The sequence below is a fragment of the Balearica regulorum genome, chromosome 30 (genome assembly GCF_011004875.1).
Source record: "Balearica regulorum gibbericeps isolate bBalReg1 chromosome 30, bBalReg1.pri, whole genome shotgun sequence".
NCBI classification, from domain to species: Eukaryota; Metazoa; Chordata; class Aves; order Gruiformes; family Gruidae; genus Balearica; species Balearica regulorum.
In genome coordinates, this window is record NC_046213.1 from 465,777 (window position 1) to 490,264 (window position 24,488).

At 54.6% G+C, this 24,488-nt stretch overlaps 3 protein-coding genes across 9 annotated transcripts; 1 reads left to right on the forward strand and 2 right to left on the reverse strand.

The window, feature by feature from the left end:
- Positions 1-123: 123 nt before the first annotated feature.
- ILF3 (interleukin enhancer binding factor 3) lies at positions 124-16,570 on the forward strand. Of its 7 annotated transcripts, none has more exons than XM_075738048.1 (20): positions 124-328; positions 3,999-4,094; positions 4,178-4,404; positions 4,717-4,897; positions 5,170-5,317; positions 6,699-6,790; positions 7,203-7,298; positions 7,588-7,699; positions 8,171-8,268; positions 8,657-8,768; positions 8,879-9,007; positions 9,307-9,506; positions 9,904-10,074; positions 10,247-10,384; positions 10,689-10,865; positions 11,088-11,241; positions 11,403-11,456; positions 14,982-15,347; positions 15,538-15,669; positions 15,888-16,570. In XM_075738048.1, the coding sequence occupies exons 2-20, from the start codon at positions 4,092-4,094 to the stop codon at positions 16,019-16,021; spliced, it is 2,724 nt and encodes a 907-aa protein (XP_075594163.1). In that variant the 5' UTR covers positions 124-328; positions 3,999-4,091; the 3' UTR covers positions 16,022-16,570. The 7 variants fall into 7 exon arrangements, with proteins under 7 accessions (XP_075594163.1, XP_075594167.1, XP_075594164.1 ...); XM_075738052.1 differs by having other exon boundaries at positions 15,538-15,660; XM_075738049.1 differs by having other exon boundaries at positions 11,091-11,241.
- An 857-nt stretch (positions 16,571-17,427) lies between these two features.
- On the reverse strand, positions 17,428-20,336 carry LOC142598741 (beta-1,3-galactosyltransferase 2-like). The gene is made up of 2 exons (XM_075738095.1): positions 20,224-20,336; positions 17,428-19,217 (listed from the first exon to the last, which is right to left on the reverse strand). Exons 1-2 carry the CDS (start codon positions 20,236-20,238, stop codon positions 18,138-18,140), a joined length of 1,095 nt encoding a protein of 364 aa, XP_075594210.1. The 5' UTR covers positions 20,239-20,336; the 3' UTR covers positions 17,428-18,137.
- Positions 20,337-20,973: 637 nt separating this feature from the next.
- QTRT1 (queuine tRNA-ribosyltransferase catalytic subunit 1) lies at positions 20,974-24,488 on the reverse strand. Its single transcript, XM_075738207.1, has 10 exons — positions 24,165-24,488; positions 23,233-23,301; positions 22,859-22,997; positions 22,684-22,762; positions 22,476-22,591; positions 21,911-22,049; positions 21,759-21,834; positions 21,558-21,667; positions 21,382-21,466; positions 20,974-21,306 (listed from the first exon to the last, which is right to left on the reverse strand). Exons 1-10 carry the CDS (start codon positions 24,486-24,488, stop codon positions 21,154-21,156), a joined length of 1,290 nt encoding a protein of 429 aa, XP_075594322.1. The 3' UTR covers positions 20,974-21,153.

Here is a 24,488-nt window from a genome sequence, read left to right on the forward strand (position 1 = left end):
TTCCCAACCTCTTCCTCCCCCCCCTCCTCCTCCTCCTCCTCCTCCTCCTCCTTCCCCGCCCCGGGGCTGACGGGGGAACCCGGCGCCGAGGCGGGCCGGGGGGCGGTGCCGGGCGGACGGGCCGCGGAGGAGGGCGGGTAGGCCCGTGTGGGGGAAGAGAGGAGAGGCGGAGGAGGGGGGTGGTGGTGTGGTGTGGTGTGGTGGTGGCGGCGGGCCGCGGGCCGGTAACCCGGCCCCCTTCCCCTCCTTCCCTCCCTCCCTCCCTCCCTCCTTCTCGGCCCATTGTGCTGTGGAGACAAAATGGCGGCGGGCGGCCGTTGGGCCGGGGGTGAGTGAGGGGAGAGCTGGGGGGGGCCTCGGGACTTGGGGAGGGAGCGGGGGGGCTGCGCCACCTTTCCCCCCTCAACCCCCCTCGCACACCCCCCCCCCCCCCCCCCCAGCCGCCCCTCACGGTGTGTGTGGGGGGTCGCGGTGCGCCGTAGTGTGTGTGGGGGGGGGGGGTCGCGCCGTGCTTCTCTCCCCCCCCTCCCCCTTTCCCGCCGCCGCCGCTTTGTTCTCGCCGCGCTTGCAAATGGCGGCAGGGGCCCGCCTGCCCCTTTCCACGCACACCCGTGGCGGTCGGTTCCCCGCGCACACGCGTGGGGACGGGCGGTGCTGCCCGTGTGGGAGAGCTGGGTGCTGGGGGGGGGTGGGGTGGGGGGGGGGGGTGTTGGGGTTTCCCGGGTTTATTCCCGACCCCCAGCCCGCAGCAGCTCCCCGGGGCCCGCCGGCTTCTCACGGTGGTGGGAAGAGGGGGGGTGTGTGTGTGTGTGTGTGCGTGGGTGGGGGGACACGGGAGGGGGAAACATCCCCTTCGGTGTGATTTAAATGCTCATCTCTTCCCCTTAGGGCCGGGGTCGCGCTCTCCTGTCCTAAACTTCCCTCTCGGGGGCGGGGGGGTTATCCAGGTTCTCCATCACTTCCTCAAAATTCCCCTTGTTTTCATCCAGCCCCTTATTTGTAGCCGCTCTGGATGGTTCAGAGAGAAAGAAAAAACCCAAATAAAACCTCCCTGCGTGTCGCTGCCTTTTGTTTGCCGTCACCTCTGTCAGCCAGGTAGCCTTGTGCTGGGGAACAGCCGATGTTGGTGTCCTTAGACCTGGAAGAGCTTTGTGCAAACAAAAGCAAGGCATTAAGGCTTTGCGCTCCTTCAATCATCCTGTTCAGGTACAATGGGTTAAAAACACACATTAAAAATGACCGGTTATCAGTTAAAACATAGACGCTTTCTAAAACGAAGTGCGCTGCTTAACGCGTGTTAAACTTTCCCCTGATCTAGGGAAGAGTTTTCAACCTTTTTGCATTGTTTATCGCTTTCTCATCCATCCCCCCTCTCCTCCTCCCGTCAAAAGACTCGAATCGAGTGGAAAGTTTGTTGGTAAAATCAAGCTAGTAGTGGAAATCGTAGGAGGGGGAGAGCAGAGCAGGCGAGGCTTAAAACAAGGGGGGAATTTCAAAGTTTCTCCTTTATCTCAAATTTTAATGATGATCAGCGTCGAGAGCAATGCAGGAATTGCGTGTTCTTGAGCGTGTTCGTGTTTTTTTAACTTATTCTGTGGTTCTTTTCCCCAAGAGGCTTGAATCCTGTGATGCTGCAGCATCAGCTCCTGGGTTCTCACTAGAAAACGAACATCAGTGATTTCAAGAAGAGCGCTAACGTCCGTCTTTAGGAGTCTCAGGAAACGGGGCTGTTGTAGGGTTTTCTGACTGTGGAAACAGCTGCCACGCTTCACTAGGTTGGGTTTCAACTAATTTCTTACCTTGCTTGGAGGAAATTAAGGGAGTTTTGAGAAAAATAACGGAGCGTACGAGTTCTTCGGGGTCCGATCCAAAGGGGTATATTAGGAGGCTGATGCCCGCAAACACGAGGAGATCCCTCGTGGGTTCTTGCAGGTAGCTTAGGAAGAATTGTCCCCGCTCGGTGGGCGCTAACATCTGGGTTTAATTACAATTAGATGCAGATTTGTAACGATACCAAAGTTGCCCTGCGCGTAAATAGCTGCAGGATTGGAATCAGAGGTGTTTCTCTGCTGTAGAGTACCCAGTCCCTACAGCGACGGCAACTCGAGGAAATGAGTTTTCCTGATTTTTATCCTAGAAAATTCTTCAGCTCGGTTGTAGAACAAGTAGTGCAGCGGGGTCCTGATTTCTGCCCAGGCCCTTTGTGTTGTTTTAGCGCAGATCACAGAATTACAGTGGCATTGCTCTAGTAAAGAACTAAGTGTTTGGGCAGTTAATTATTTGTTCTTTTTTATTATTATTATTTCAGTATCTTGGACAATTTGTACTTGCGATCGGTTGGGTTTACTCGCAGTTTGTGTCATCTGTGAAGTGTAGAGAGTAAAGCGTTGGGTTTGTGAGCTGGACCTGGTGATAATGAGCTAGCCTGGGAACAGGCCGACTTGAGGAAGGTTCCAGTGGAAAAAAGCAAAAGCGGGCTTCAGTCTGGTTTCATTTCGAGTGAAACTCACTCAAAATGGAAGGACTCACAGCAAAGCGGGATTTGGTCATGAGCGCCGAAATAATCAAGGTGTGATTGACTTTCTCCGGCGGCGTTTTTGAAAGCCTTAGTTACGAGGTGGTTTTGACGTGTGCTTGATTGTAAAATGAAGTCAGACAGCTGGCAGATGACGATGATTTTCGTCTCCATCATCTTCAGGTGCCGAGGCTCTTCCCTTGCCTCACTTGCGCAAATGCTTTTAGGTGGCGTTTAACCGTTCTTGGAGTTAGCGTGAAACATCAAGGTGTTTGCAGGACGGGGACCGCCTCTGTGTGCTTTGGGTTAGAGTTAAATCAAGAGTTTTATTAAAGATGTTTGGTCAAATGAATGACCGTGAATCGAGCAACTGCTGATTCGGCAGGACAGAAATGTTCCTCTGCTCAAAGGCCCCTTGGCTAAAACGGAGGAGCAAAGTGCTTGAATTTTAACAAAAGCAGTTCACTGCCTCGGCGGGGGCTCGGGCTATCAGAGTGGGTTAATCCCCTTCGAAAACGGCTTCTTGTTCGGAAACAAGCTGTTGTAATTTTAGCTTAATCTATTGAATTTTAGACCTTGTGAGCGCTTGCTTCAAAACCAGATTTCCCGCTGAAAGTTTATACTGTTTCCTCCTGATAAAGTAAGTGAAGAGAGTCGATGCAGCTACCGAGCTTGGCTTGTATTGATCCTAATTAGAAGCAGGCTCGTTTACTTTGGGGCCATAAAATGAATTTGGGGTAAAAAGCAGGATATGGCAAAGAGAGCTTTACAAATAGTTGCATCGGAGTAGCATGAATGAAAGCTATCTCCTCGCTTGGCAACCGGACGAAGGCAACCTGGTTCTTTACCTCGTTGAACTATATTAGTTTACAGACCGTTAATTCTCCCAGCGCAGGCTGTGCTGGCTCGTATCGGGGAGCACTTTACCATCAGTGCCCTTCGTTTCAGAAATACGAGCGGGAGCTTTGGAAAAACCCAATTTTAATGGGAAATCCTCATGGGAATAAGGAGCCAAAATAATATACTTATGGCCACAGACGAGAAGCAGGAGGGAAAATCAAGCAGTTGGGTACAGCTCAGGCTCCTGAGTTGTCTTTGGGGGAAATCGTATGAGGGGATGGTTCAAAGCGTTTACCTCGCGCCGCGTGCTCGGTAAACGAGCGCATGGTGCTCGTTAAATTGCTGGGCAGGTAAAAACTGAGGGGTTAATGCTCCCAAAGAAGGCAGTCCGTGCAGTTGGGGGTGAGGGGTGTGTGACAAACCTGGCTGTAATCGTTATCGTGGCCGCTATTCAGATCTTCAGAATATAAATCATTGGGAGCAGAAAACTTGGCTTTCGTGAATGAGTTTGCGTACTTCTGATTTCTGTTACTGCTTCCAATTATCGATGCCGGTTATCTCTGTTCCTGCGTACGCTCAGCAAGCAGGCTGCGGGGACGGACCAGCCTGCCAGCGTTGCTAACTGCTTTTCTGTTGTTTTCAGATTACAGACAAGTGTGGTACCGGTGCAGTCTTTTTAGTGGAAGAATCTAAATAAGCACATTTTGAACGTGTGGAGGGCCATTTAAAAGCAAAAATGGTAAGGATCGGGAGGTTTTGGACTCGCGAGATAAATACCTGGGTGTTGCCTCTGGCTAAAATTGTCTCAAAATCCCTTTTCAGCGACCAATGCGTATTTTTGTGAACGACGACCGCCATGTGATGGCCAAGCACTCGGCCGTTTACCCGACGCAGGAGGAGCTGGAGGCGGTTCAGAATATGGTGTCCCACACGGAGCGGGCGCTCAAAGCTGTGTCCGACTGGATCGACGAGCAGGAAAAAGTCGGCGGGGAACAGCCAGAAACAGAGTCCATGGAGACGGCAGCCGAAGAGGAAAACAAGGAAGGAGGGTAAGGAACATCACCGAACTCGTAAGGGCCGCCATCGGAAGCAATAGCGCCGTCTTAACTTCGATTAGTAAAAATCCGCTCACTGAAGTTGGAAGAGTTGTTCTCCTGGGCTGTGGGATTAAGAGGAATTAACTAACCCGGGGCTGAAGCGACTCTTCCCATGCAGGTGTGGTAAATCCTTCAGCGGGAGAGTTGTGTGCTTAATCTCTGCAGATCTATCCCTTAGCTTGGGTTGGGCGGTGGTGCTTCCCCGGCTGCGGTTGATTCTTCTCGTTCCGAAGCCGTTGCGATTGTGGCCTGTATATTTTGCAGGGATCAGAAGGCCACGGAGCAGTTGACGAGGACCCTGCGTGGAGTGATGCGTGTAGGGCTTGTGGCAAAAGGCCTGTTACTGAAGGGGGACTTGGATCTTGAGCTAGTTCTTTTGTGCAAAGACAAACCCACCACAGATCTCCTGGAGAAAGTAGCTGACAATCTGGGAGTACAGCTTGCTGTGAGTGAAACCTTTCGATGTTTGTCCGCATTTGTTACGGAACAAGCGAAATAAGTAAATGGTTAAAAAGATGCCGATGACGCTTGGTTTTGATAGCCTTTTTTCTGTCTTGGAAAAGTAGTTTTCATAGATGCGTAGCATTATTCTTGTTAAATGAACTTCTCTTTCTTAGCTGAAGTTTTGTTTATAGGCCTTGATTTTGTTGGGAAAGGATGTTGCAAATCGCTCGGAAACAAATTAGACTTTTACTGAGCAATAAAATTATATCGCAGGCTATTACCGAAGACAAATATGAAATAATCCAGTCGGTTGGCGATGCTGCGATTGTAATTAAGAACACGAAAGAGCCGCCGTTGACACTGACCATCCACTTGACGTCGCCCGTAGTCAGAGAAGAAATGGAAAAACAGTTAGCTGGAGGTATGGAGGACTGAAAACAGCCAACAGTTGGTTGGAAACCTGTACATTTCCGTTGCTAATTCACTGTTAAAGCGTGCTCTTCAGTTTCAGCTGAAGCTGCGACAATTATTTTTGGTGTAAATTCAAAATTCCGTAAGCGAACACCAACCTCATGAGATCACGGTTCCGGTTTATTCAGACTGAGCTTCCGAAACTGAGTAGCACCTTTCAGATGGGATTTTGCTCTATTTTTTTTATCTTTTTTTTTTTTTTTTTGTACTTGAGCCTTTAGTTCACTAATACGTCATCTTGTTGTATTAATCTTGTTTTGTATCTAGCCATGTCAGTGGCCTGCACAGTGACATAAAAACATGAACCAGATACATTTAAAAAAAAAAAAAAAAAAATCTTGAAGGCTTCTTGTTAAATGACTTGCATGTACATGAAATTGGATGTTCCACGCAGTTTGTGTTGCAGCAAGAATGATAGGTGCTCTGGGTCTCCTCGATTGGCTGTTTCATCAGCTGAATTCACAATTCCAGAAAGCGATGCAGAGTTTTGGATAAAGTTAGCTTCTCCATTCGCTCTCAAATTCCATTTGGAATAAGAACTCACAGGCGTTTTGGTTGGTGGTTGGTTTTTTTTTTTTGCGCATAAGCTGCTTCGCTACGATGGGTTCTGTATCGTAGCCACGGCGCTGTCAAATTGGGTTTCAAACGCTCGCTCTGTGCACTAGCCTTATCTAAAACCCTGATCTTGAGAAACTTTGAGCTTTTTCAAACCATATCTTCAATTTTGCTGCAGCACAGACTGAAAAATATCTTTGTGCTCTATTGACTGTCTATGGTTTTGATATCTGACCTCGTCTACCAAGCCTTCTAGTTTGTCAATTTTAGGGACGCTGGACCTTTGACCAACAGGACGCTCTCTGTCACGGGTTGGGGCCAGGGCAGTCAAGCCTTATGGGCGGAGGGGGTTCCCTTGATCCTCGCAAAGCTTTTTCCCCCCGCTCCTCCACTAAAGCTACGCTCTGAATGCGGAGTGGGGGTTTATTTTAAATTTCCCTTTGTTACCTATTACCGGCCTCGTACGCTCCCACTTCACTTGAGCCGTAAAGGATTCCTGTCCTCTCCCATCGAGCCTCACGCCCCATCGCAGAACAGATCTCAGTCCATCCCTGTTAATTAAACTCCCCTCCCCCCCACCTCCTTCTCTGCAGTTTTAATTTCTAAGCAAGGCCGCTAGGCGAGTGCACTGCAGACCATCCTTCCAGGTACAGGATCTAGATCAGGATCTTTTGGGAGCCTCAGCTGCCCGTTAGGAAGCTGCCTCATCCCCTCTCCGCCTGACAGAACCCCCTTGGTCAAACTGTACCTTGTCTTCTTATTCCATCCACGAATAGAAACGCTATCAGTCAACGACTCCCCGGACGTTCTGGACAGGCAGAAATGCCTTGCTGCCTTGGCGTCACTGCGACACGCCAAGTGGTTCCAGGTTTGCATTTTGTTCTTATATTTGTCTTTAAGTAGAAAATTTGTAAACTATTAAGGGGCTAACTATTTTTTTTTTATTTATTTTTTTGTTTTTTTGGTATTTAAAATATTTAATGTCGGATGATAGTTAGACGTGCTGAACTTAGCGTCTGTCAACGGTACAGTTGCTAAAGAAGCACTTAAGCGAATTAAACATTCTGAAGGAACCTTTTTTAAAGAGTAGATGCATAGCTGCTGCTTTGTGTTAAGAGTAATGTTGCCTTTGTACACTACAGTTATTGCTATCAGTTCTAAAATGGTAACACGAAATACTGTTTACCCTTGGCAAAGTAGCACCGCAAAAATGACTGTCTGCGAATGAGCAGTTTTGGTGTTTTTATTGAATGCATGTCTGCTTTTATTTCTTATTCTAGGCCAGGGCTAACGGGCTGAAGTCGTGCGTCATAGTGATCCGAGTGCTGCGAGATCTGTGTACTCGGGTTCCTACTTGGGCACCGCTGAGAGGATGGGTAATTTGCCTATTTTCTTTCATTTTGGGGGGGTGCTTGGTACCACTTCTCCAAGCTGGTGTTCAGCTCTCTTCAGTTTGCGCACCTTCCGTGAGAGACGTATATAGTCCAAACAGAGTTTCCGCCTTTAAGATGCCTATGAAATGTCTGTGGTGTGAAGCGTCTTATCGATTAACAATTTCTACAGTGTAAATCGCTTAATCGTTTGCGAATTTGAAGCAGCTTCTAGCCGTAATTGCGGCCCGAGCGCCTACCTTTGCTTCTCTCACTCTTCCCAACTGTCTTTCAGCCTCTAGAGCTGCTGTGTGAGAAATCTATCGGAACTGCTAACAGACCCATGGGCGCTGGCGAGGCGCTGAGGAGAGTTCTTGAATGCCTTGCCTCGGGAATCGTTATGCCAGGTTAGGTGGTTCTCTGCATTTACATTTCAAAGCGAAGCTGAAATGAAAACGCGGTTGAAGCTTCGAGGCGCGGTTACCTTAGCGTTTGAGAAATCCCTTGCTATACGTGCGGGCAGCCTAGATTCGGAGCTCAGAAAGCCCCCGGCGTACCCGGGTACTCCAGTACCTTGCTGTGACTTAGGGCACGTGTGTTCAGAGCTACGGACCCATGACGTTAAACCCCCGTAGAGAGAGGTACCAGTTTCTACAAGCGTTAAATTGGTTCCCTGAGTGGTCATGGCCAGCTCCACCGCTAATTGTCCGTGTAAAATAGCCCGGACGAGTTTCAGAATGTTGGACATTGGATGGATCGTGTCGGTCCGTGTTCTTCGAGAGATGAGTGTTGATTGATGCCAAGGGAATACTTAGTTTAGTTTCTTTAGAAAACACCAGGATAATTCTCTGCATATCTTCCTTGTTTCCTGCCTTCAGATGGTTCTGGTATTTATGATCCTTGTGAAAAAGAAGCCACTGATGCTATTGGGCATCTAGACAGACAACAAAGGGAAGATATCACACAGAGTGCTCAGGTATAGTTTTGACTACAGATGTTACAAAAACTTAATCAGTTCAACTGACTCTGAACTTCCATATTGGTTAATGGTAGTATAGTAACCTCACGGAGGTCGGTGTTAACTTTTTTAATATCTAGTCAAGTAAAAGAAATACAAATGGGTCCCACACCAATAAGGCATTTGTAGCTTGGCCAACCAGAAGCAAAGTATCAGGTTTTAAATAGCGACTTGCTACCGTGACCCGTATTTTGGGTTGAACTTCAAAAAATTCAGAGAGTCCTATTTAAACCGATGAGGATTTCTGTGTAGGGGTGGGTAGAATGTTCCTGTCTGAAACTGTGCAGGGAACAGAGAGTGGTGGAGCCGCCTGCGTGTCCCAGTAACACATGTTTAATCTTTCTAGCATGCTCTGAGACTTGCTGCTTTTGGCCAGCTTCACAAAGTCTTGGGGATGGATCCCCTCCCTTCCAAAATGCCCAAGAAACCAAAGAATGAAAACCCTGTTGACTATACTGGTAGGTACCGGGGCGGGGAGGCAAAAAAACAAACCCAAAATCACATTTCCAAGGCTTTTGGTGCTGTGGAAACTGGAATACTTAAATTTTTTTTGTTATGGTTGTTACAGTCCAGATTCCTCCCAGTACAACGTACGCTGTCACTCCAATGAAGCGTCCGATGGAGGAGGATGGAGAGGAGAAATCTCCCAGCAAAAAGAAAAAGAAGATTCAGAAAAAAGGTATTGAGTTAACAAGAGGTAGGTACAAATGGCTACCCGAGAGCTGTTCTTGGGCTAAGGCGGGGGGCAGGCTGCGGAAGAACTCTGCAATGGTTTGGGCTTGGGTGATGCCGTAAATAGGAGTTATGGGGCATGTGAGTTGTTTTTTTTAAAAAAGCTTAATACTGTAACATTTTTACTGGGCATAACTTAAAATGCTCGCAAAGAGGAAAGCACAGATCAGAACTTTTCTGAAATCAGTTATGCTTCTTTGAAAGAGATGACAAACATCTGCAAACTCCTTTTTTTTTTTCTTTTTTTTTTTTTTTTTTCTCCAGAGGAAAAACTTGAACCTCCCCAGGCCATGAATGCACTGATGAAACTGAACCAGCTCAAACCCGGGCTCCAGTACAAACTCGTCTCTCAGACCGGCCCCGTTCACGCTCCTATCTTTACAATGTCTGTGGAAATCGATGGCAGCACGTTTGAGGCATCGGGACCTTCCAAAAAGACGGCCAAATTGCACGTGGCGGTGAAGGTAAGAGCCGCCTTAATGTAAATTCCTGCTGGAGGGCTCTCGTTAAGAGGCAGTTTGATTGCTGACCTCTCCAAGTTGAAAAGGGCAAGCCGGATTGCTGGTGATGAAAGTCACGGTGACGACCGCCTATGAAAAACATCGTAAACCTTTCAGGACAGACAGGGCAGAAGTTAAACGCTGAGACAATGAAGTCTCAGGGCAGAGGACTTCATACCTCCTAGGTCCTGAAGTGCCTGTGGGATCTGGGGAATGCCTAGCACTTGAACGGAGTTAATAAAAGGATTCTTGAGCAGCCTTCTCGAGTGTTTACCCCGAAGTGGGTAGGGCACGTGAGAGCCAGAGGCTCTTTGAGCTATGTGCAGTTCAGTAACCTCCTCTCCGACTCTCCTTACCCTAGGTGTTGCAAGATATGGGTTTACCCACGGGAGTAGAAGGCAAAGAATCTGGGAAAGGAGACGAATCGGCAGAGGAAACAGAACAGAAGCCAGTCGTTGTCGCTCCTCCTCCTGTAGTAGAAACTGTCTCAACGCCCACCGCTGCTTCTCCTCCCTCAGATCAGACCCCTGAGGTGAGCACGTTGAAAAGGGGGAGTTGGGCCACTCCGATTCTTAAATTAAGAGTTAAAACCATCAGGCAAGCTTATGCCAAGCTTGTTCTCTTTAAGGTATTTCCCAAAGTATGTGTTTTGGAAGCAACTTGAAGTCCTTTAGGGTTTTTCATCACCACTTCTCTACTTCCAGAATGTGAAACAACAGGGACCAATTCTGACAAAGCACGGGAAGAACCCGGTGATGGAGCTCAACGAGAAAAGGCGCGGGCTGAAATACGAACTGATATCGGAAACGGGCGGCAGCCACGACAAGCGCTTTGTCATGGAGGTGAGTGCTCTCTGCGCCTTTGTCCCAAGGCCAGCTATCTGTAATTTTGCAGCCTCAGTGAGAATTTAAAATCCTAAAATCACAGAATGGTTTGGGTTGGAAGGGACTTTTAAAGATCGTTTAGTGGGCTGGGATGCTTTCACTAGGTCGGGTTGCTCAAAGCCTCATGCAGCTTGACTTTAATACTTCCAAGTTCTGGAATTGTCTGCAGGCACCATAAAAAAAAAAAAGCTTCATTTTACCAAGCGGCAGCTTCTGCTCCTGCCCTTTCCGCTTCCGCTCAATGATTTCATCCCTTTCACAGGTGGAAGTCGATGGGCAGAAATTCCAAGGAGCTGGTTCAAATAAAAAGGTGGCAAAAGCCTACGCCGCTCTGGCCGCGCTCGAGAAGTTGTTTCCGGATGCTCCTGTTGCCATTGAGCAAAACAAGAAGAAGAGGGCCCCCGTGCCAGCTAGGGGAGGACCCAAGTTTGCAGTAAAAGTGAGTAAATTCCCAATTCGACGGCTTTGTGGTGCGATCTGTGGTACCGTTGTCTCCTGCTCTACGGTTTTAATCTCTTTTTGGGAGGGGGAAATCATTTAATGTGCAGAGAGAAACGAGGATCCGACTAAGAAAGCAGAAATACCATCGAGTTTTACAGAAAACAACCTCTGTTTTCCGGAGATGATGCTTACCTTAACGGCTCTGCCTCTCATCCCTCAGCAGCACAACCCGGGTTTCGGAATGGGAGGCCCCATGCACAACGAAGTTCCCCCTCCGCCCAACATGCGAGGTCGCGGAAGGGGTGGCAACATCAGAGGCCGCGGGAGAGGCAGGGGCGGATTCGGCGGCAATCACGGCGGCTACATGAATGCAGGTGAGAGACGCCGCTAAACGCACCCCAAACCAAAAACCCCGGCAGGCGAATTAATCCCCGCTAGCGTTTTATCGTGTCTCGTAGCGTGACGGGGAAACGTGAGGCTGAGCGCTTCAATTTTTATTTTTTCCTCTTATCGAAACGTTTTTCTTCTAATCTAGGTGCTGGATACGGAAGCTATGGTTACGGAGGAAATTCGGCGACAGCAGGCTATAGTAAGTGGTTTTTCATCTTAAATTTTGAAACCCGTCGATCTGCTGGGGGTGTGAAACTCGGACTGGGTTGCACCGTGCGGTGATGCGCTTGTGCTGAAGCCCATTTAGGGGCTTTTCTCTTTTTTTTTTTTTTTTTTTAAATTTTTTTTGGAATGAGAAGTAATGAAAGATGGCTCGTGTGCTCGTTAAAAAGTTAAAACGCGAATCCAGGTGACTTCACGTTTCCTCTAAAACGGTGAATATTTTAAATTTCTCTGCTTTAAGCCACGTGAAGCTATCGGCCACACTTTTGAATGTGATTTTCCTGAAAATACACGGCGATTGGTCTTGAGGAGAAGCCTTCATTGGGGGGTGACAGGAGCAGAGAAATCTAAAACATGACTTTCAAATGTGGCGCATTTTGCCATCTTCAAAAGAATTCTAATTTTTTTTCTCTGCTCTGTCTCCCCCTTTTGTAGGTGACTTTTTCACAGACTGCTACGGCTATCATGATTTTGGGTCTTCCTAGATCATCTAAAAGTATTGCACAAAAAACAGCTTTTTACTCCAATTTTCTCGAACTCCAAAACCCAAAGTGTTCGTGCTGTGTCCCTGTGCTTCACTGGGTTTCTCAACAGTGGCTTTTCACCGCAGCTTGTCTGAAACTCTCTTAGCCTGCAGAACTTAAGACAGTGGCAGTTTTTATTGTGATTTGCCTTTGAACTTGGTCGTATCGATGTACGCAACAGGGGGAACCAATTATCCGAGAATGTTTTTGTGCGCCTCGCACAAATTTCCAAGCCAGCTCCGTTCAGCGTAAAGGCAAAAAAAGCCCATCTTTGCTTTTTATGGAAAGCATTATTTTATTTTTAAGAAACCGAAGCGTTTTAATCTACCTTTGTCTTAATTTACAGCAGGTTTTGTACAAAATTTGAGCCTTTTAATAAATCCCAGCAATTGGGTAGACGCCTCTCGATATTGGGAAGACATTTCAACATCTCTGAATATAGCACAGCCCAGCTTTTTTTTAAGCATGCAAAATGTTGACTTGTACGTGGAATCGTGTGTGCTAAAATTTAATCCTACATCCTTTGTAACACGCTGGTGGATTAACGCTGAGGGATGTGACTTATTGTGGCTGGTAGCTAGTGTACTTCCAAGGTATTGTAATTAACGCTTCCGATCCCGATACAATAAATATCCAGGCATTAGGGGTTAGTGTAAACGTGTTAGTAACTTCTGAACATGCATGGATTCGTTCGTGAACGTGAAAACGGGCTTTCTTGAGCCAAGCATAAAGGGCCTAAAGCACTTTACGGGCAAAGCGCCGGCGGCTGTGGGCTCGGCAGCCGCGCCGAAAAACGCTCCTCGCCCTCGAGCGTCGCTGGGAGAATTAAATTCCACCGGAATCGAGGAATTGCGGGAAATTTTTGCAATTGGCCAGTCGAGACCCGAGTCTCTGAATTCCGAGTGTTGGGTCCTTTATTCTTGCTACGGTACTTTTATTTTTTTAAAAAAAACCTTGTATTTTGTCACTGTTTTCTAGCTGCAAAGCCTGCGCCCTTGCGTTCCTTTAACTTGTGAGGCTCAACAACATTTGAGTTAACTCAGTAATTAAACTAGCTAAACAAAAAGCAAACCAAAAAACCCCCAAAAAACCTCTAACCTACAAGCACCAGGTTTAAAAAAAAAAAAAAAAATCCAAGGTGTTTAGCAGATACTTAAAATAATAATAGTAATTTTTTTGTTTTAGAAAGCTATTGTTTGACTTTTTATACAAGGGAGTGGATCCTGTCCTGAAGGAGGTGGAAAAACTGCCCTTTTTTTAAGTGACTACATGTTAGAGTAACTACTCGTGTGCTGGATATTTTTATTCTTAGCTTTGATTTGGGGGAAGTCGAAACTAATCCGATGCGGAACAGCATTAAAACTTCATAGTTAAATATGAAGTCTTGGTATAAAATGGAAATTCTGGAAATAATTGATTTGGGAGAGATCGACTTCCAGCATCTGCAGCTTGAATTTACACGGTGCCGGTTGTAACCTCTCGCTCCAGAAAAGTCCCTACGTTTGAACCAAAGAAGGGGATTTTCATCCAAGCAACGGAGCGAGGGGTCTCTCATTCAGCGGAGAAGTATTTTGCTACAAAAATTCACGACAGAACCTCTGTTCTGCACAGCTAAATCGTGATCTTCTGCAGAAGAGAGGGGGGAAAAAAAAAAAGAATCTTGCCTAGAAAGTCTTGCTGTAGTGCAGGGGGAGTAGAAAAGAATTGATTAAATGATCAAAAAATTAAAAGTGAGGTGCCTTAGAGCTGCAGCTCTTCACGACACGAGCACACACCGAATTTAGGGATTCGCCCTTGCCAGGAGTCGTCCTGGTAGTTTCGCATGGGCTTGCGGAAGCAAAGGGCGCGAGATTTTTACTCTTCGCCTCCTTTTTAACTCGATTCTCGTGCACCTCTCCTCCGTTTCAGAGGAGGTGCTCGCAAACCTTTCCCTCTTTTAGAGGTGTAGCTCCGTTCCCAGAGCGTACGTGCCATTGTGGACACTGGTGGAGGTTTTTAAGTAGATTCTACTGCTTTTTATTCCTGGAAAATAAGTTTAGTTTCAAATACGCCAAGTCTGACCGTAGAGTTAAACCTTCTCACGCTGAGCCTAATGCCCCAAAGTCCAACTTGCAGAAATTGGGCAGGAAAAGAATTGCTCAGAGAGCTTGACTGTAATATGCTTGATAAATAAAATTAAACTCAGACTAACTCTGGCCGCGTCCAGGCTCTCTGGAGTGTTTTGATCCGTTAGAGGTTTTCGGTAACCTTGGATCCCAGCGGCAGTACCTGAATTTTGAGTTTAATTGTGCTGCACGATAGGATAAACTGCACGCACCTCTTAATTTCTGTTGGATTGTTGCTGCTCACTCACTGTGTAAATCCAGACGGATGGCTCGCCGCCTTCGAGCGATCCGCATGGATCTCGACGTTAATTCCTCATTACAGGAACGAGATTCTTCCTCGTTACTGTGTCTCTTGGCTGCGGAGACCGAGCATCAGCTGCCGTAGATGGCTGACTTGTCTCAAATGTAGTTTGAGCACCAGATTTTAAATCTTTGTAGAGCGTTGAAGTAATAACTGTTAGCTATTGTAACGTGCATTAAAGAAACTGTCGTAGCCCTGAGTTTAGTCCTAAACGTTGGGGTGGTGCTGGAATTAAAGCTGCGGGAGAATCGGCTGGGCGTCGTTCACCGAGGTGTCAGGGTGACTGGGCGACGGTACGATGTCGATTGTATTTCACAATTTCCATGTCTACTTAAAAGAACAAGATGTTTCACCTCTCGGCCTCGTGTGCAGTTTGTTAACCCTTTCACCAGCCTAAGAGCAAACCGCTCCTAAACCCTCGTGTTGGCGAGGGTAAAATCTCGCCGCGGTGCGAGCCGTAACCTTTAAAGCAGTGCTGAGTGCGCCTGCACCCCCTTTCCCCCCCCCCCCCCCCCAAAAAAAAAAACCACCCACCGCCACGGTTTGGGGCTGACGCTCTTCTCTCTGTTTAGGCCAGTTCTACAGCAACGGCGGCCACTCCAACTCGGGGAGCGGCGGCGGCGGTGGCGGCGGCGGCTCCTCCGGCTACGGTTCCTACTACCAGGGCGGCGATAACTACAACTCACCGGTTCCTCCGAAACACGGCGGAAAGAAACAACAGCACGGAGGACAGCAAAAACCTTCCTACGGTTCGGGATATCAGTCCCACCAGGGTCAGCAGCAGTCGTCCTACAACCAGAACCAGTACAGTAACTACGGCCCGCCGCAGGGCAAACAGAAAGGCTACAACCACGGGCAAGGCAACTATTCCTCCTACTCCAACTCCTACAACTCGCCCGGCGGCGGAGGCTCCGATTACAACTACGAGAGCAAATTCAGTGAGTGCCGGTTTGCTTATCCGGGGAGGAAAATGTGAAATTTAGATAATTGGGAAATACACGCTCTGTCTTACACGGAGGAATAACTTCTGGTTGGGCCCGTAACGAGGGGATGGGGGCGGGGGGGGAGAGGTTTTAAACTGAAAGAGGGGAAATTCAGAGCAAACCTAAGGACAAAATTCCCTTCCAGGTTATGGCGGCAACAGCGGCCGTGGAGGCGGAGGAAATAACTACTCGGGAGGTGCCTCCTACAACACCGGTTCGCACGGTGGCTATGGGGGAGGATCTGGGGGCGGAGGGTCCTCGTACCAAGGTAAGCAAGGTCAGTATACGACACTTCCCTATGGATTTTTTTTTTTTCACCCATACGAGGGCGGCGTCTTTACGTCTGCGTGTGTTCTTGTGCGGCAACGGGTCCCAGATCGGAGTAAAACCTCTGATTCCGCCCAAAACCAGCGTGTTGGGGTTGGGTTTTTTTTTTATTTTATTTCACTCTGCGATGGTAACCGAACTCCTCTCTCCCTTCTCCCCCCTCTGCAGGTGGATATTCCTCTCAGTCCAACTACAACTCCCCCGGTTCAGGCCAAAATTACAGCGGCCCCCCCAGCTCCTACCAAGCGTCCCAAGGCGGCTACGGCAGAAACGACCACAGCATGAATTACCAGTACAGATAAAGCCGCCCCCTTCCTCCGCGGGCGCGGAGCTTTGGTACCTCTCGTGCTCGCCCACCCTTTGAATATTCAGTTTTATCGCATCACGGTAAACGCGTAAAACCCCCCCTTACCCCCCCGCCCCGTTTCCATGTTGCAGTGCTCTTTGTGATACCGGTCACTAATGGTTGAGTACCTGTAATTCCATACTTAGCTGTATTTTGGGCATCTCTGTATTTAATGGTTTGTTAGTTGCCATTACAACTTTGTCTAAATAGGATTTTTTTTTTTTTTGAGTTAATACAATTTCGGTATCCTTTTTCTATTTAAAAATTGACGTGGAAGTGTGAACACAGTATGGCTTTAAATAGATAAGGGATATGTCATCTGTTAATGCTTTTGTGAAGTGAGTTAAACGAGCTTTCTGTATTTTAATGCTTTAGTGTTTCAGTTTTATAAGTGAAGATTTTATTTTAAAAACCAGTGGGAAAGAGTGGGTTTTGTATGCCTGAATCCCTCAGGCAGTACATCTGGAGTAAGCTGAATGTAGACAAATAAACACAAAACTCTTGACGTCCTGCTCTCCCAACGTGTCGTTTCACAGTGCGCGCCGCTTAGAAACCCCCTAAACTCAGGATAGTCTCCGCTTTCTGTAATTTTAATGACCTTAAACTCTCGGGTTTGAGACTAAACCCCCCCCAGGGGCTTCGGCCAGGGGGAGACGACAAGATTCCAGGGGAGCGGCAGCCTGAGCCCACCGGAGGAGCGAGATGGGCTGGCTCCAGCCTGGGGTAAGACCAAATTATTGCCTTTGCCGGTGATTAAACCACCGCGCCGGAGATGACGGCAGCTCCCCGGACCTGCGGCACGAGGGGGCTGCTCCCGTTCCGGCGCCGCGGTGGGCAACGGGCAGAGCCGCCGAGTTCTTGGCGCGCGGTGGAGCCCTCAAGGAAGGGCGCTTGAGCCTGGCGAGAGGGTTTTTCGGGTGACTCTTCACGGCGGGGACTTCCTGGTGTAAGTAAATCCCTGCGGTGACTTCCTGCTCCTGCCTGTAATTACAGCGTTCTTCATCAGGAACTAAACCAGGAGCGGTTTCAGTTGACTCGCTGTTGTGGGGCAAGGTGGGGCGGTGTTTGCCGTGTGCCGGCCCGGGGAACCGATGGTGCGGAGCGGCTCCTCTCGGGTGCAGGCAGCTGCGGGGTTACACCTTAGACCAAAGCTTGGGGGGGGACGGGGGACGGACAGCTGGCGTTTGAGCTACAAAATTGCACCTTTTTCACCAAAAATAAGTCCAGAGCTGCCTCTTCAGCTCCTTTAAGCAGCACCAGAACCAGCCTGGAGCCTTATCGGTTATTGCACCGGTGCCGTTCCCACCACGTACCTCCTCTGGCGTGCGGCACGTGCATTCTGAATAAACGTTGCACCTTGCACCGGCGTTTCTGCTCCTCTCCGTGCTGACGGCAGAGCTGGACCCAAGTGCAACCTGTTACCACCCTGACGAGTCAACAGCCAAAGCAAACACCGGGGCCGGAGCCGGCCTTTTGGCGATAGCGGCCCCTTTTCGGCGTCGCAATCTCGTCGTGTCTGTGCCGCCGGCGTTGCAGGAGCCCCGGGATGGAAGGAGATGGCGGGGGGGTCGTGCCGGTGGGTGACTGAGGCGCGGTGCCGGCACCGGGAGAGAGGAAGAGGCCGGTGAGCTTGTTCTGGCTGACTCCGGCCCTTTTTATTACAAACGGTGGTTATAATTTAACGTGGGCACAGCTTTACTGCCGGCGTGATCCCCGACCCCTGAGCCTAGCAGGCTCAGTGCAAAAAAAAAAAAAAACCAAACCCCAAACCAACCAAAATCAATAATAATATTAAAAAAGTGGAGGAGCCGGTGCCACGAGCGAAACCCTCGGCACCAGCCGGTGGCTCAATCTGGGGTGGAAATCCGTCGGCGGTGGGGGCAGCGGAGGAGGGGGGGTCCCTGAGAGACCCGAGGTTTGGAGATGGCCCCGAGTGGCTGCTCGAGAGCCGGACACTGGCCAGAAAGTCAACGGAGGGAGCGAAGCCGGCGGGTCCCGGCACGGGGAGGGGACGCGGTACCCACCGCCGGGGACGGGGGATGCCCCGGCACGGCTCAGCCCTCCGGCCGTGGCTAGCTCTGGCACGTCACGTTTGCCTCCTGGAAGTGTGGCCAGACCTTGAGCAGGTCCCGGGGCTGGTAGTGATGGACCATCACCAGCCGGGAGAACCGGCACTTCTCGTACTCGATCCGGTACATATTGAAGACGCCCCAGGGGCTGCCGGTAACGCTGATGCCCAGCGCGTGCAGGCAGATGCCCACGAAAGAATCCTCCATGTTGATGACGGGCAAAGTTTGGGCGACGGCGTAGATTTTGCCGGCCAAATCGCCGGAGAAGACGTAGCCGGGTCCGCCGCAGTAGGGCGGGTAGGTAGTGTTGGGGTAGACCTCGGGGGGCACGTACCACTTGTAGGCTTTGCTGCGCAACGGCCCCGTGTTGCGGTAGATGTAACCCGTCATGAAATTCTTCTTGGGGGGCACCAGGAACTGCCGTACCAGGTAACCCAGGTTGAGGAAGACGTCGCGGTCGGCCTTCATCACGTAGCTGGCGTTGGGGCAGTGCTTGCTCACCCACTCCATGCCCATCAACGTCTTCAGCGTCAGGTTGTTGTAGGTGTCCAAGAAGTCTTGTTGGAGGATGTCGTGGTAGAGAAGGCTCTCCTCCTCCAGCACCGCCCGCAGCTCCTGCCCGAACACCGGGTGGATGCCGAGGAGGAAGAGACGGAGGATGGCGACCCCCGGCACCGAGCTTTCGTTGCCCCAGGTTTGCCGGATGGCGCTCCTGCCGGCCGTGTCCCCTGGCTCCGTCACCACCAGCAGCACCAGGAAGGGCGTCCGCTCCCGGCACTTGTGGGGCTCGTTGAGGAGGAAGCGGTAGGGGTAAGGGTAGGGGGGCTGCAGCGGGTGCCGCGTGGGGGCCGGCTGCACCGTGGCGTTGCCACGCGAATCCGGTGCCCCGTGCCACTGGAAACCCACCGCGGGGTGGTGCCGCGGGTTGACGGCGCCTCGGTCGGGGCCGGGCAGGAGGGGGGCGGTGGTGACGGGCTCCTCGGTGAAGCGTTGCACCCGCAGCCCCAGCAGCGCCAGCGCCGCCAGGACGGGCAGCAGCAGCAGGCGGGGGCTCACCTGGCACTTCATGGCTCCGGCTGCTGCCTGCGGGAGAGATCCGGGGCCTCAGAGCCATGGCGGGACACCCCCCCCCGCCCCGAACGCTCCCTTGGCACCCGAAACCCGCCCGCCCGGCACCCACCCAGCCGCTCGGCGCCCACCCAGCCGCTCTCTCTGCCTGCCGGGGCCCCTGCGTTTCGGGACCTCGCGGCGCCACGCCGCAGGCCGAACTGAGCCGGGGGCCATGGCGGGTGCCCCCCAGCCCCGTCGGTAGCCCCTCGCCCACCCCGGTGTGGCCAGAGCAGCTTCGGCGCAGCCGCAGTGGGGCCGGGCACTGATAAGAGGGGCCGGGTGCGATAAGGGAGGGAACGTGCCGGTGGTGCTGGGGGTGAAGCCATGGGCCCCCCCACCCCGGGGCCGGCACAAACACCGCGGCGGCGAGGGGACCCCGGGAGACGCAGCAGCCCCCCAGCCTGGTGACGGTTCCCGCTGGGGGTGGGCACGATGCCGGGGGGAGCAGCCTGGGGGGGTCCGGCCCTGGCCCCTGGTGCGGGGACCCCCCCTTGCCCCAAAGGGGACCCCTGGGGCCGGGCCTGCCCGGGGGGGCACCGATCCGCACCGGAGCCCAGCTGCCGGCCGTGTCGGCGGCACAGGGCGGCACGGGGAGGGCACGGAGGGGTCGGGGTGGGGAGAGAGAGGTGGGGGAGGTCTGGGGGTGCAGAGACGGGGTCGGGAGGAGATTTGGGGTACAGAGGGGGGTTCAAAGGGGGCGAGAGGGGGGCAGGGGAGGGTTGGGGGGAGCCCTGGGGGTCCCAGCGAAGCGGCTGCGCTGGGTCGCGGGGCTGGGGGGGGTCAGTGGGTCCCAGCTCAGCCTCTGCCCCCCCCCCCCATTTCCCTGCACCCACCCAGGCGCCCTGGCCAGTTAAACCAGTACAACCAGTTGGGGGTCCCGCCGCCTGTCCCTGGCCCGGTGGTACCTGAGGGGGTCCCGGGGCCAAGAGCCCAACTCTGCCCAGTTCTCCCAGTTCACCCCTGGGATTGCAGCACTCACCCTTTTCCAGTTCATCCCAGTTCCTCTGAGATGCGGCTCCTGTTCCCTCCCCAGTTCATCCCAGTTCCTCTGGGGTGCAGCTCCCCTCCTTGCCCAGTTCTCCCCATTTCTCCTGCGACTCCTCTTGCTGCAGCTCCCAACCCTTCCCAGTTGCTCCCAGTTCACCCCACGCGCCCCCCCCCCCCCCCCAGCTCTTCCCAGTGGATCCCAGTGGATCCCCAGTGCCGCTCACCCGCCCGTCGGCCCCGGCGCTGCGGCTGCCAGTGGGGCCCGGGGTGCCCGGCGGCGGCATAAATTGCGGGAGGCGGCTGACGCAGCCCCGGCCACCCCACCCTGTCCACAAACTTCCTCCCCACAGCTCCCCGGCCACGCGCCCCGCCTGACCCACGGCCCCGGCCACGACGCCTCCAGCACCCCCCACCCGCCGTGGGGTCACCGAGGCCCCGCCATTGGCAAACGCCCCCTCCAGACCCCTCTGGGCCCCCCCCAGACCCCTCTGAGCCCCCCCCAGACCTCTCTGGGCCCCCCCCCCAGACCCCTCTGAGCCCCCCCCAGAACCCACTGGGTCCCCCCCCCAGACCCCTCTGGGTACCCCCCCCAGACCCCTCTGCCCCCTCCAGACCCCTCTGGGCCCCCCCAGACCCCTCTGGGTCCCCCCCCCAGACCCCTCTGCCCCCCTCCAGACCCCTCTGCCCCCCCCCCAGACCCCTCTGCCCCCCCCCCAGACCCATTCAGAGCCACACGAGCTGCTTTTCCCACCAAGAAGCTTTATTTGGCTGCAGCCACCTTAAAAAAAAATAAAAATAAAATGCAAAATAGTACAAATCCTCCCCCCCCTCCATGAACCGGTACAAAAATAAACATACGGAAAGGATAAAACCGCCCGGGTGCTCAGCCCCCCCGCTGGGGGGGTGCAGGGGGGGGTCCCCGTCAGTCCAGGGTGATGCCGGCGGCAGCCAAAGCCTCCAGGACCCAGGCGGGGACCCTCTCCCGCGCCCCGTACATGGTGCTCAGGAACTCCCGGACGAATTCGGGGAAGCGCTGGGCCAGGATGCTCTCCCGGATGGAGCCCATCAGGTTCAGCTGTGGGGAGGGGGGGGTTAAAAAGGAGCCCAGGACCCCCCCCCCCTTTGTGTGTGTGTGTCCCCCCCAGCCCACCTGGTAGGCGATGTTGTGGACGGTGAGGTGGTGCAGGGCGGCCGTCTCGCTGCGCACCAGGGCGTGCAGGTACGCGCGGCTGTGCCTGGAGGGGGGGCGAAAGGGATGGGGGAGCATTGGGGGGGGGGGGGTCAGACCCCCCATTCCCGGTGTGTCCCGTGTCCCCCCCAACCCACCGCTGGCAGGTGGGGCAGCGGCACTTCTCGTCGATGGGGCGGAAATCTTTGGCGAATTGTTTGTTCTTCAGCTGGAGCGAACCCCAGGGGACCAGGGCTGAGCCGAAACGCTGCGGGGAGGGGACGGGGGTCAGGCCTGGGGGTGGGGGGTGTCGTGTGTGTCCGTGTCCCCCCCCCAATTCTCGTCCCCCAGCCTCTCACCGCCGTCCGGGTGGGGAAGACGCAGTCGAACATGTCACAGCCCAGAGCGACGCAGACCACCAGGTCGGTGGCGTAGCTGCGGAGGGGAGCGGGGGCTGAGCCAGGGAGGGGGGGCTGAGCCCCACATCCCCCCCCCCCCCCCCCGGACTTACCCTACGCCCATCAGGTACCGGGGCTTGTCCCGCGGCAGGCGGTCGGTGCTGAGCTTCACCATGCGCCAGAACCGGTCCTTCTCCTCGCCCCCGCTCAGGCCCCCGATGGCGAAACCGGGGACGTCCCGACGGGTCATCTCTGGGTGTGGGGAGGGGCGGGGGCTGTGAGCACCCCAAGGACCCCTGAGCCGCCCCGGGGACCCCCAAACCTCCCCAGGGACCCCTGACCCCCTCCCGGGGACCCCTGACCCTCCCCAGGGACCCCCGAACCCTCCTCCCAGGGACCCCTGACCCTCCCCAGGGACCTCCAAACCCTCCCCAGGGATCCCTGAACCATCCCCAGGGACCCCCAAACCCCCCCCAGGAACCCCCGAGCCTCCCCAGGGACCCCCAACCCCCCCCAGGGACCCCCAAACCCCCCCCCAGGGACCCGGTGACGGGGGGGAGATGATGGGGAGCAAGAAGATGGGGAACAGGGGGCAGACGGGGAGCGGGATGAAGGTGGGAAGAGGGAGGAGGATGAGGAGCGGGAGGAAGGCAGCGGGGGGCGACGCGTCCCCGGTACCCTCCAGGCACTGGGTGCGCAGGGCCGGGTCCAGCCCCCCCTGGACGATGGCGAAGAGGTTCTGCCGCTCGGGGCGGCGGTTGGCGGCGATGCAGCGGTCGAGCCAGCGGACGGACCTGGGGGGGGGGGTGTGGGGTGTGCGTGGGGGTGTCAGGGCCGAGGGGGGGGGTCTGGGGGCAGCGGGGGGGGGTCTGGGGGGGTCCCGGACCTGTGCATGGCCTCCTCCACGCGCGGCCCCGTCGTGGTGCTGCTCACCACGTCGTCCAGCTGCATCACGATGTCGGCACCTGCGGGGAGAAGGGTTGGGGGGGGGGTTTGTCCCGGGATATATCCCCCCACCCCCCCCGCCTCAGGAATTTTGGGGTTCGCCCCCCCGGCCTCACCCAGGGCGTTCTGGATCTCGATGGATTTCTCGGGGCTGAGCAGGATCTCCTCCCCGCCGTAGGGGGAGCGGAAGCGGACCCCCTCCTCCGTCACCTCCGACAGCTCCACCAGCGAGACCATCTGGAAGCCCCCGCTGTCCTGGGGGGGCAGGGACAGGCGTGGGAGGGGGGACGACACACGGGGAACCCCAATAATGGGGCTGGGGGGGGGGTGATGCTCAGCACCCCCCGGGGTGGGGTTGGATCGGGAGCCCCGGGGCTGTGGGGAGGGGGTCGGGGGAGCTGGGGGTCCCTGGAGGGGGTCTGGGGGTGTCACACACACACACACACTGACCCCCCCCAAGGTGGGGGTCCCGGGGCCCCCCCTCCCTCACCGTCAGCAGGTTGTGGGGCCAGTCCATGAAGCTGTGGAGGCCGCCGGCACGCTGCACCAGCTCCGGGCCCTGCCGGGGGGACGGGGTCAGGCCGGGGGGGGGGATGGGGACACGGGGGGGGGGAAAGGGGGACACGGGGGGGGAATGTGGACACGGGTGGGGGGAAAGGGGGGGACACTGGGGGGGAAAGGGGGGACACTGGGGGGGGGAATGGGGGGACACGGGGGGAAATGGGGACACGGGGGGGAAATGGGGGGACACGGGGGGGGAAATGGGGACACGGGTGGGGGAAGGGGGGACACTGGGGGGGGAAATGGGGGGACACGGGGGGGGAAATGGGGACACAGGGGGGGAATGGGGGGACACGGGGGGGGAAATGGGGACACAGGTGGGGGAAGGGGGGACACTGGGGGGGGAAATGGGGGGACACGGGGGGGGGAAATGGGGACACGGGTGGGGGGAAATGGGGGGACACGGGGGGGGAAATGGGGGGACATGGGGGGGGAAATGGGGGGACACGGGGGGGAATGGGGGGGACACGGGGGGTGAATGGGGATACGGGTGGGGGGAAGGGGGGACACCGGGGGGGGAAATGGGGGGCACTGGGTGGGGGGAATGGGGACATTTGGGGGGGAACTGGGGGACACTTGGGGGACACTGGGGGGGGGGAACCGGGCAGGGGGGGCCCCAGGGGGCGGAGCCTCGGGGCGTGGCCAGACCAAGGGGCGTGGCCACCCAATAGCGTGGTCGCACATGGGGCGTGGTGACTGTCGCAGGGGGCGTGGCCTCTCTCAGGGGCGTGGCCTCTCTCGGGGGCGTGGCTCTCCCGTGCCCGATGCTCCCGGTGGCTGCGGGCGGGCCCTACCCCGGCCCCGGTGGCCCCTCCTTGTCCGTTTACCCCCTGTCCCCCCCCCCGCCCCGGCGGCGCTCACCGGCCGCGTGCCGAGGTGGTAGGTGTTGCCGAGGCAGATGCGGCAGCCGAGCGCGGCGAGCTGGGCCGCCGTGACGCCTTTGGCGGTCCCGCGGGTACCCACGGGCATGAAGACGGGGCAGGGGACGGGGCCATGCGGTAGCCGCAGCTCGCCGGCCCGCGCCCGGCTCCTCCCGCACTCCGCCACCACCCGCAGCAGCGGCGCCGGGCCCGGCCCTGCCGCCATGGGCGCCGCCATCTTCCCGCTCCCCCACGTGACTCCCGCTTCCGGCCGCCGCCGCGTCCCGCCGGAAGTGATCGTAACCAGGGGCAACGCGGCCGCCAT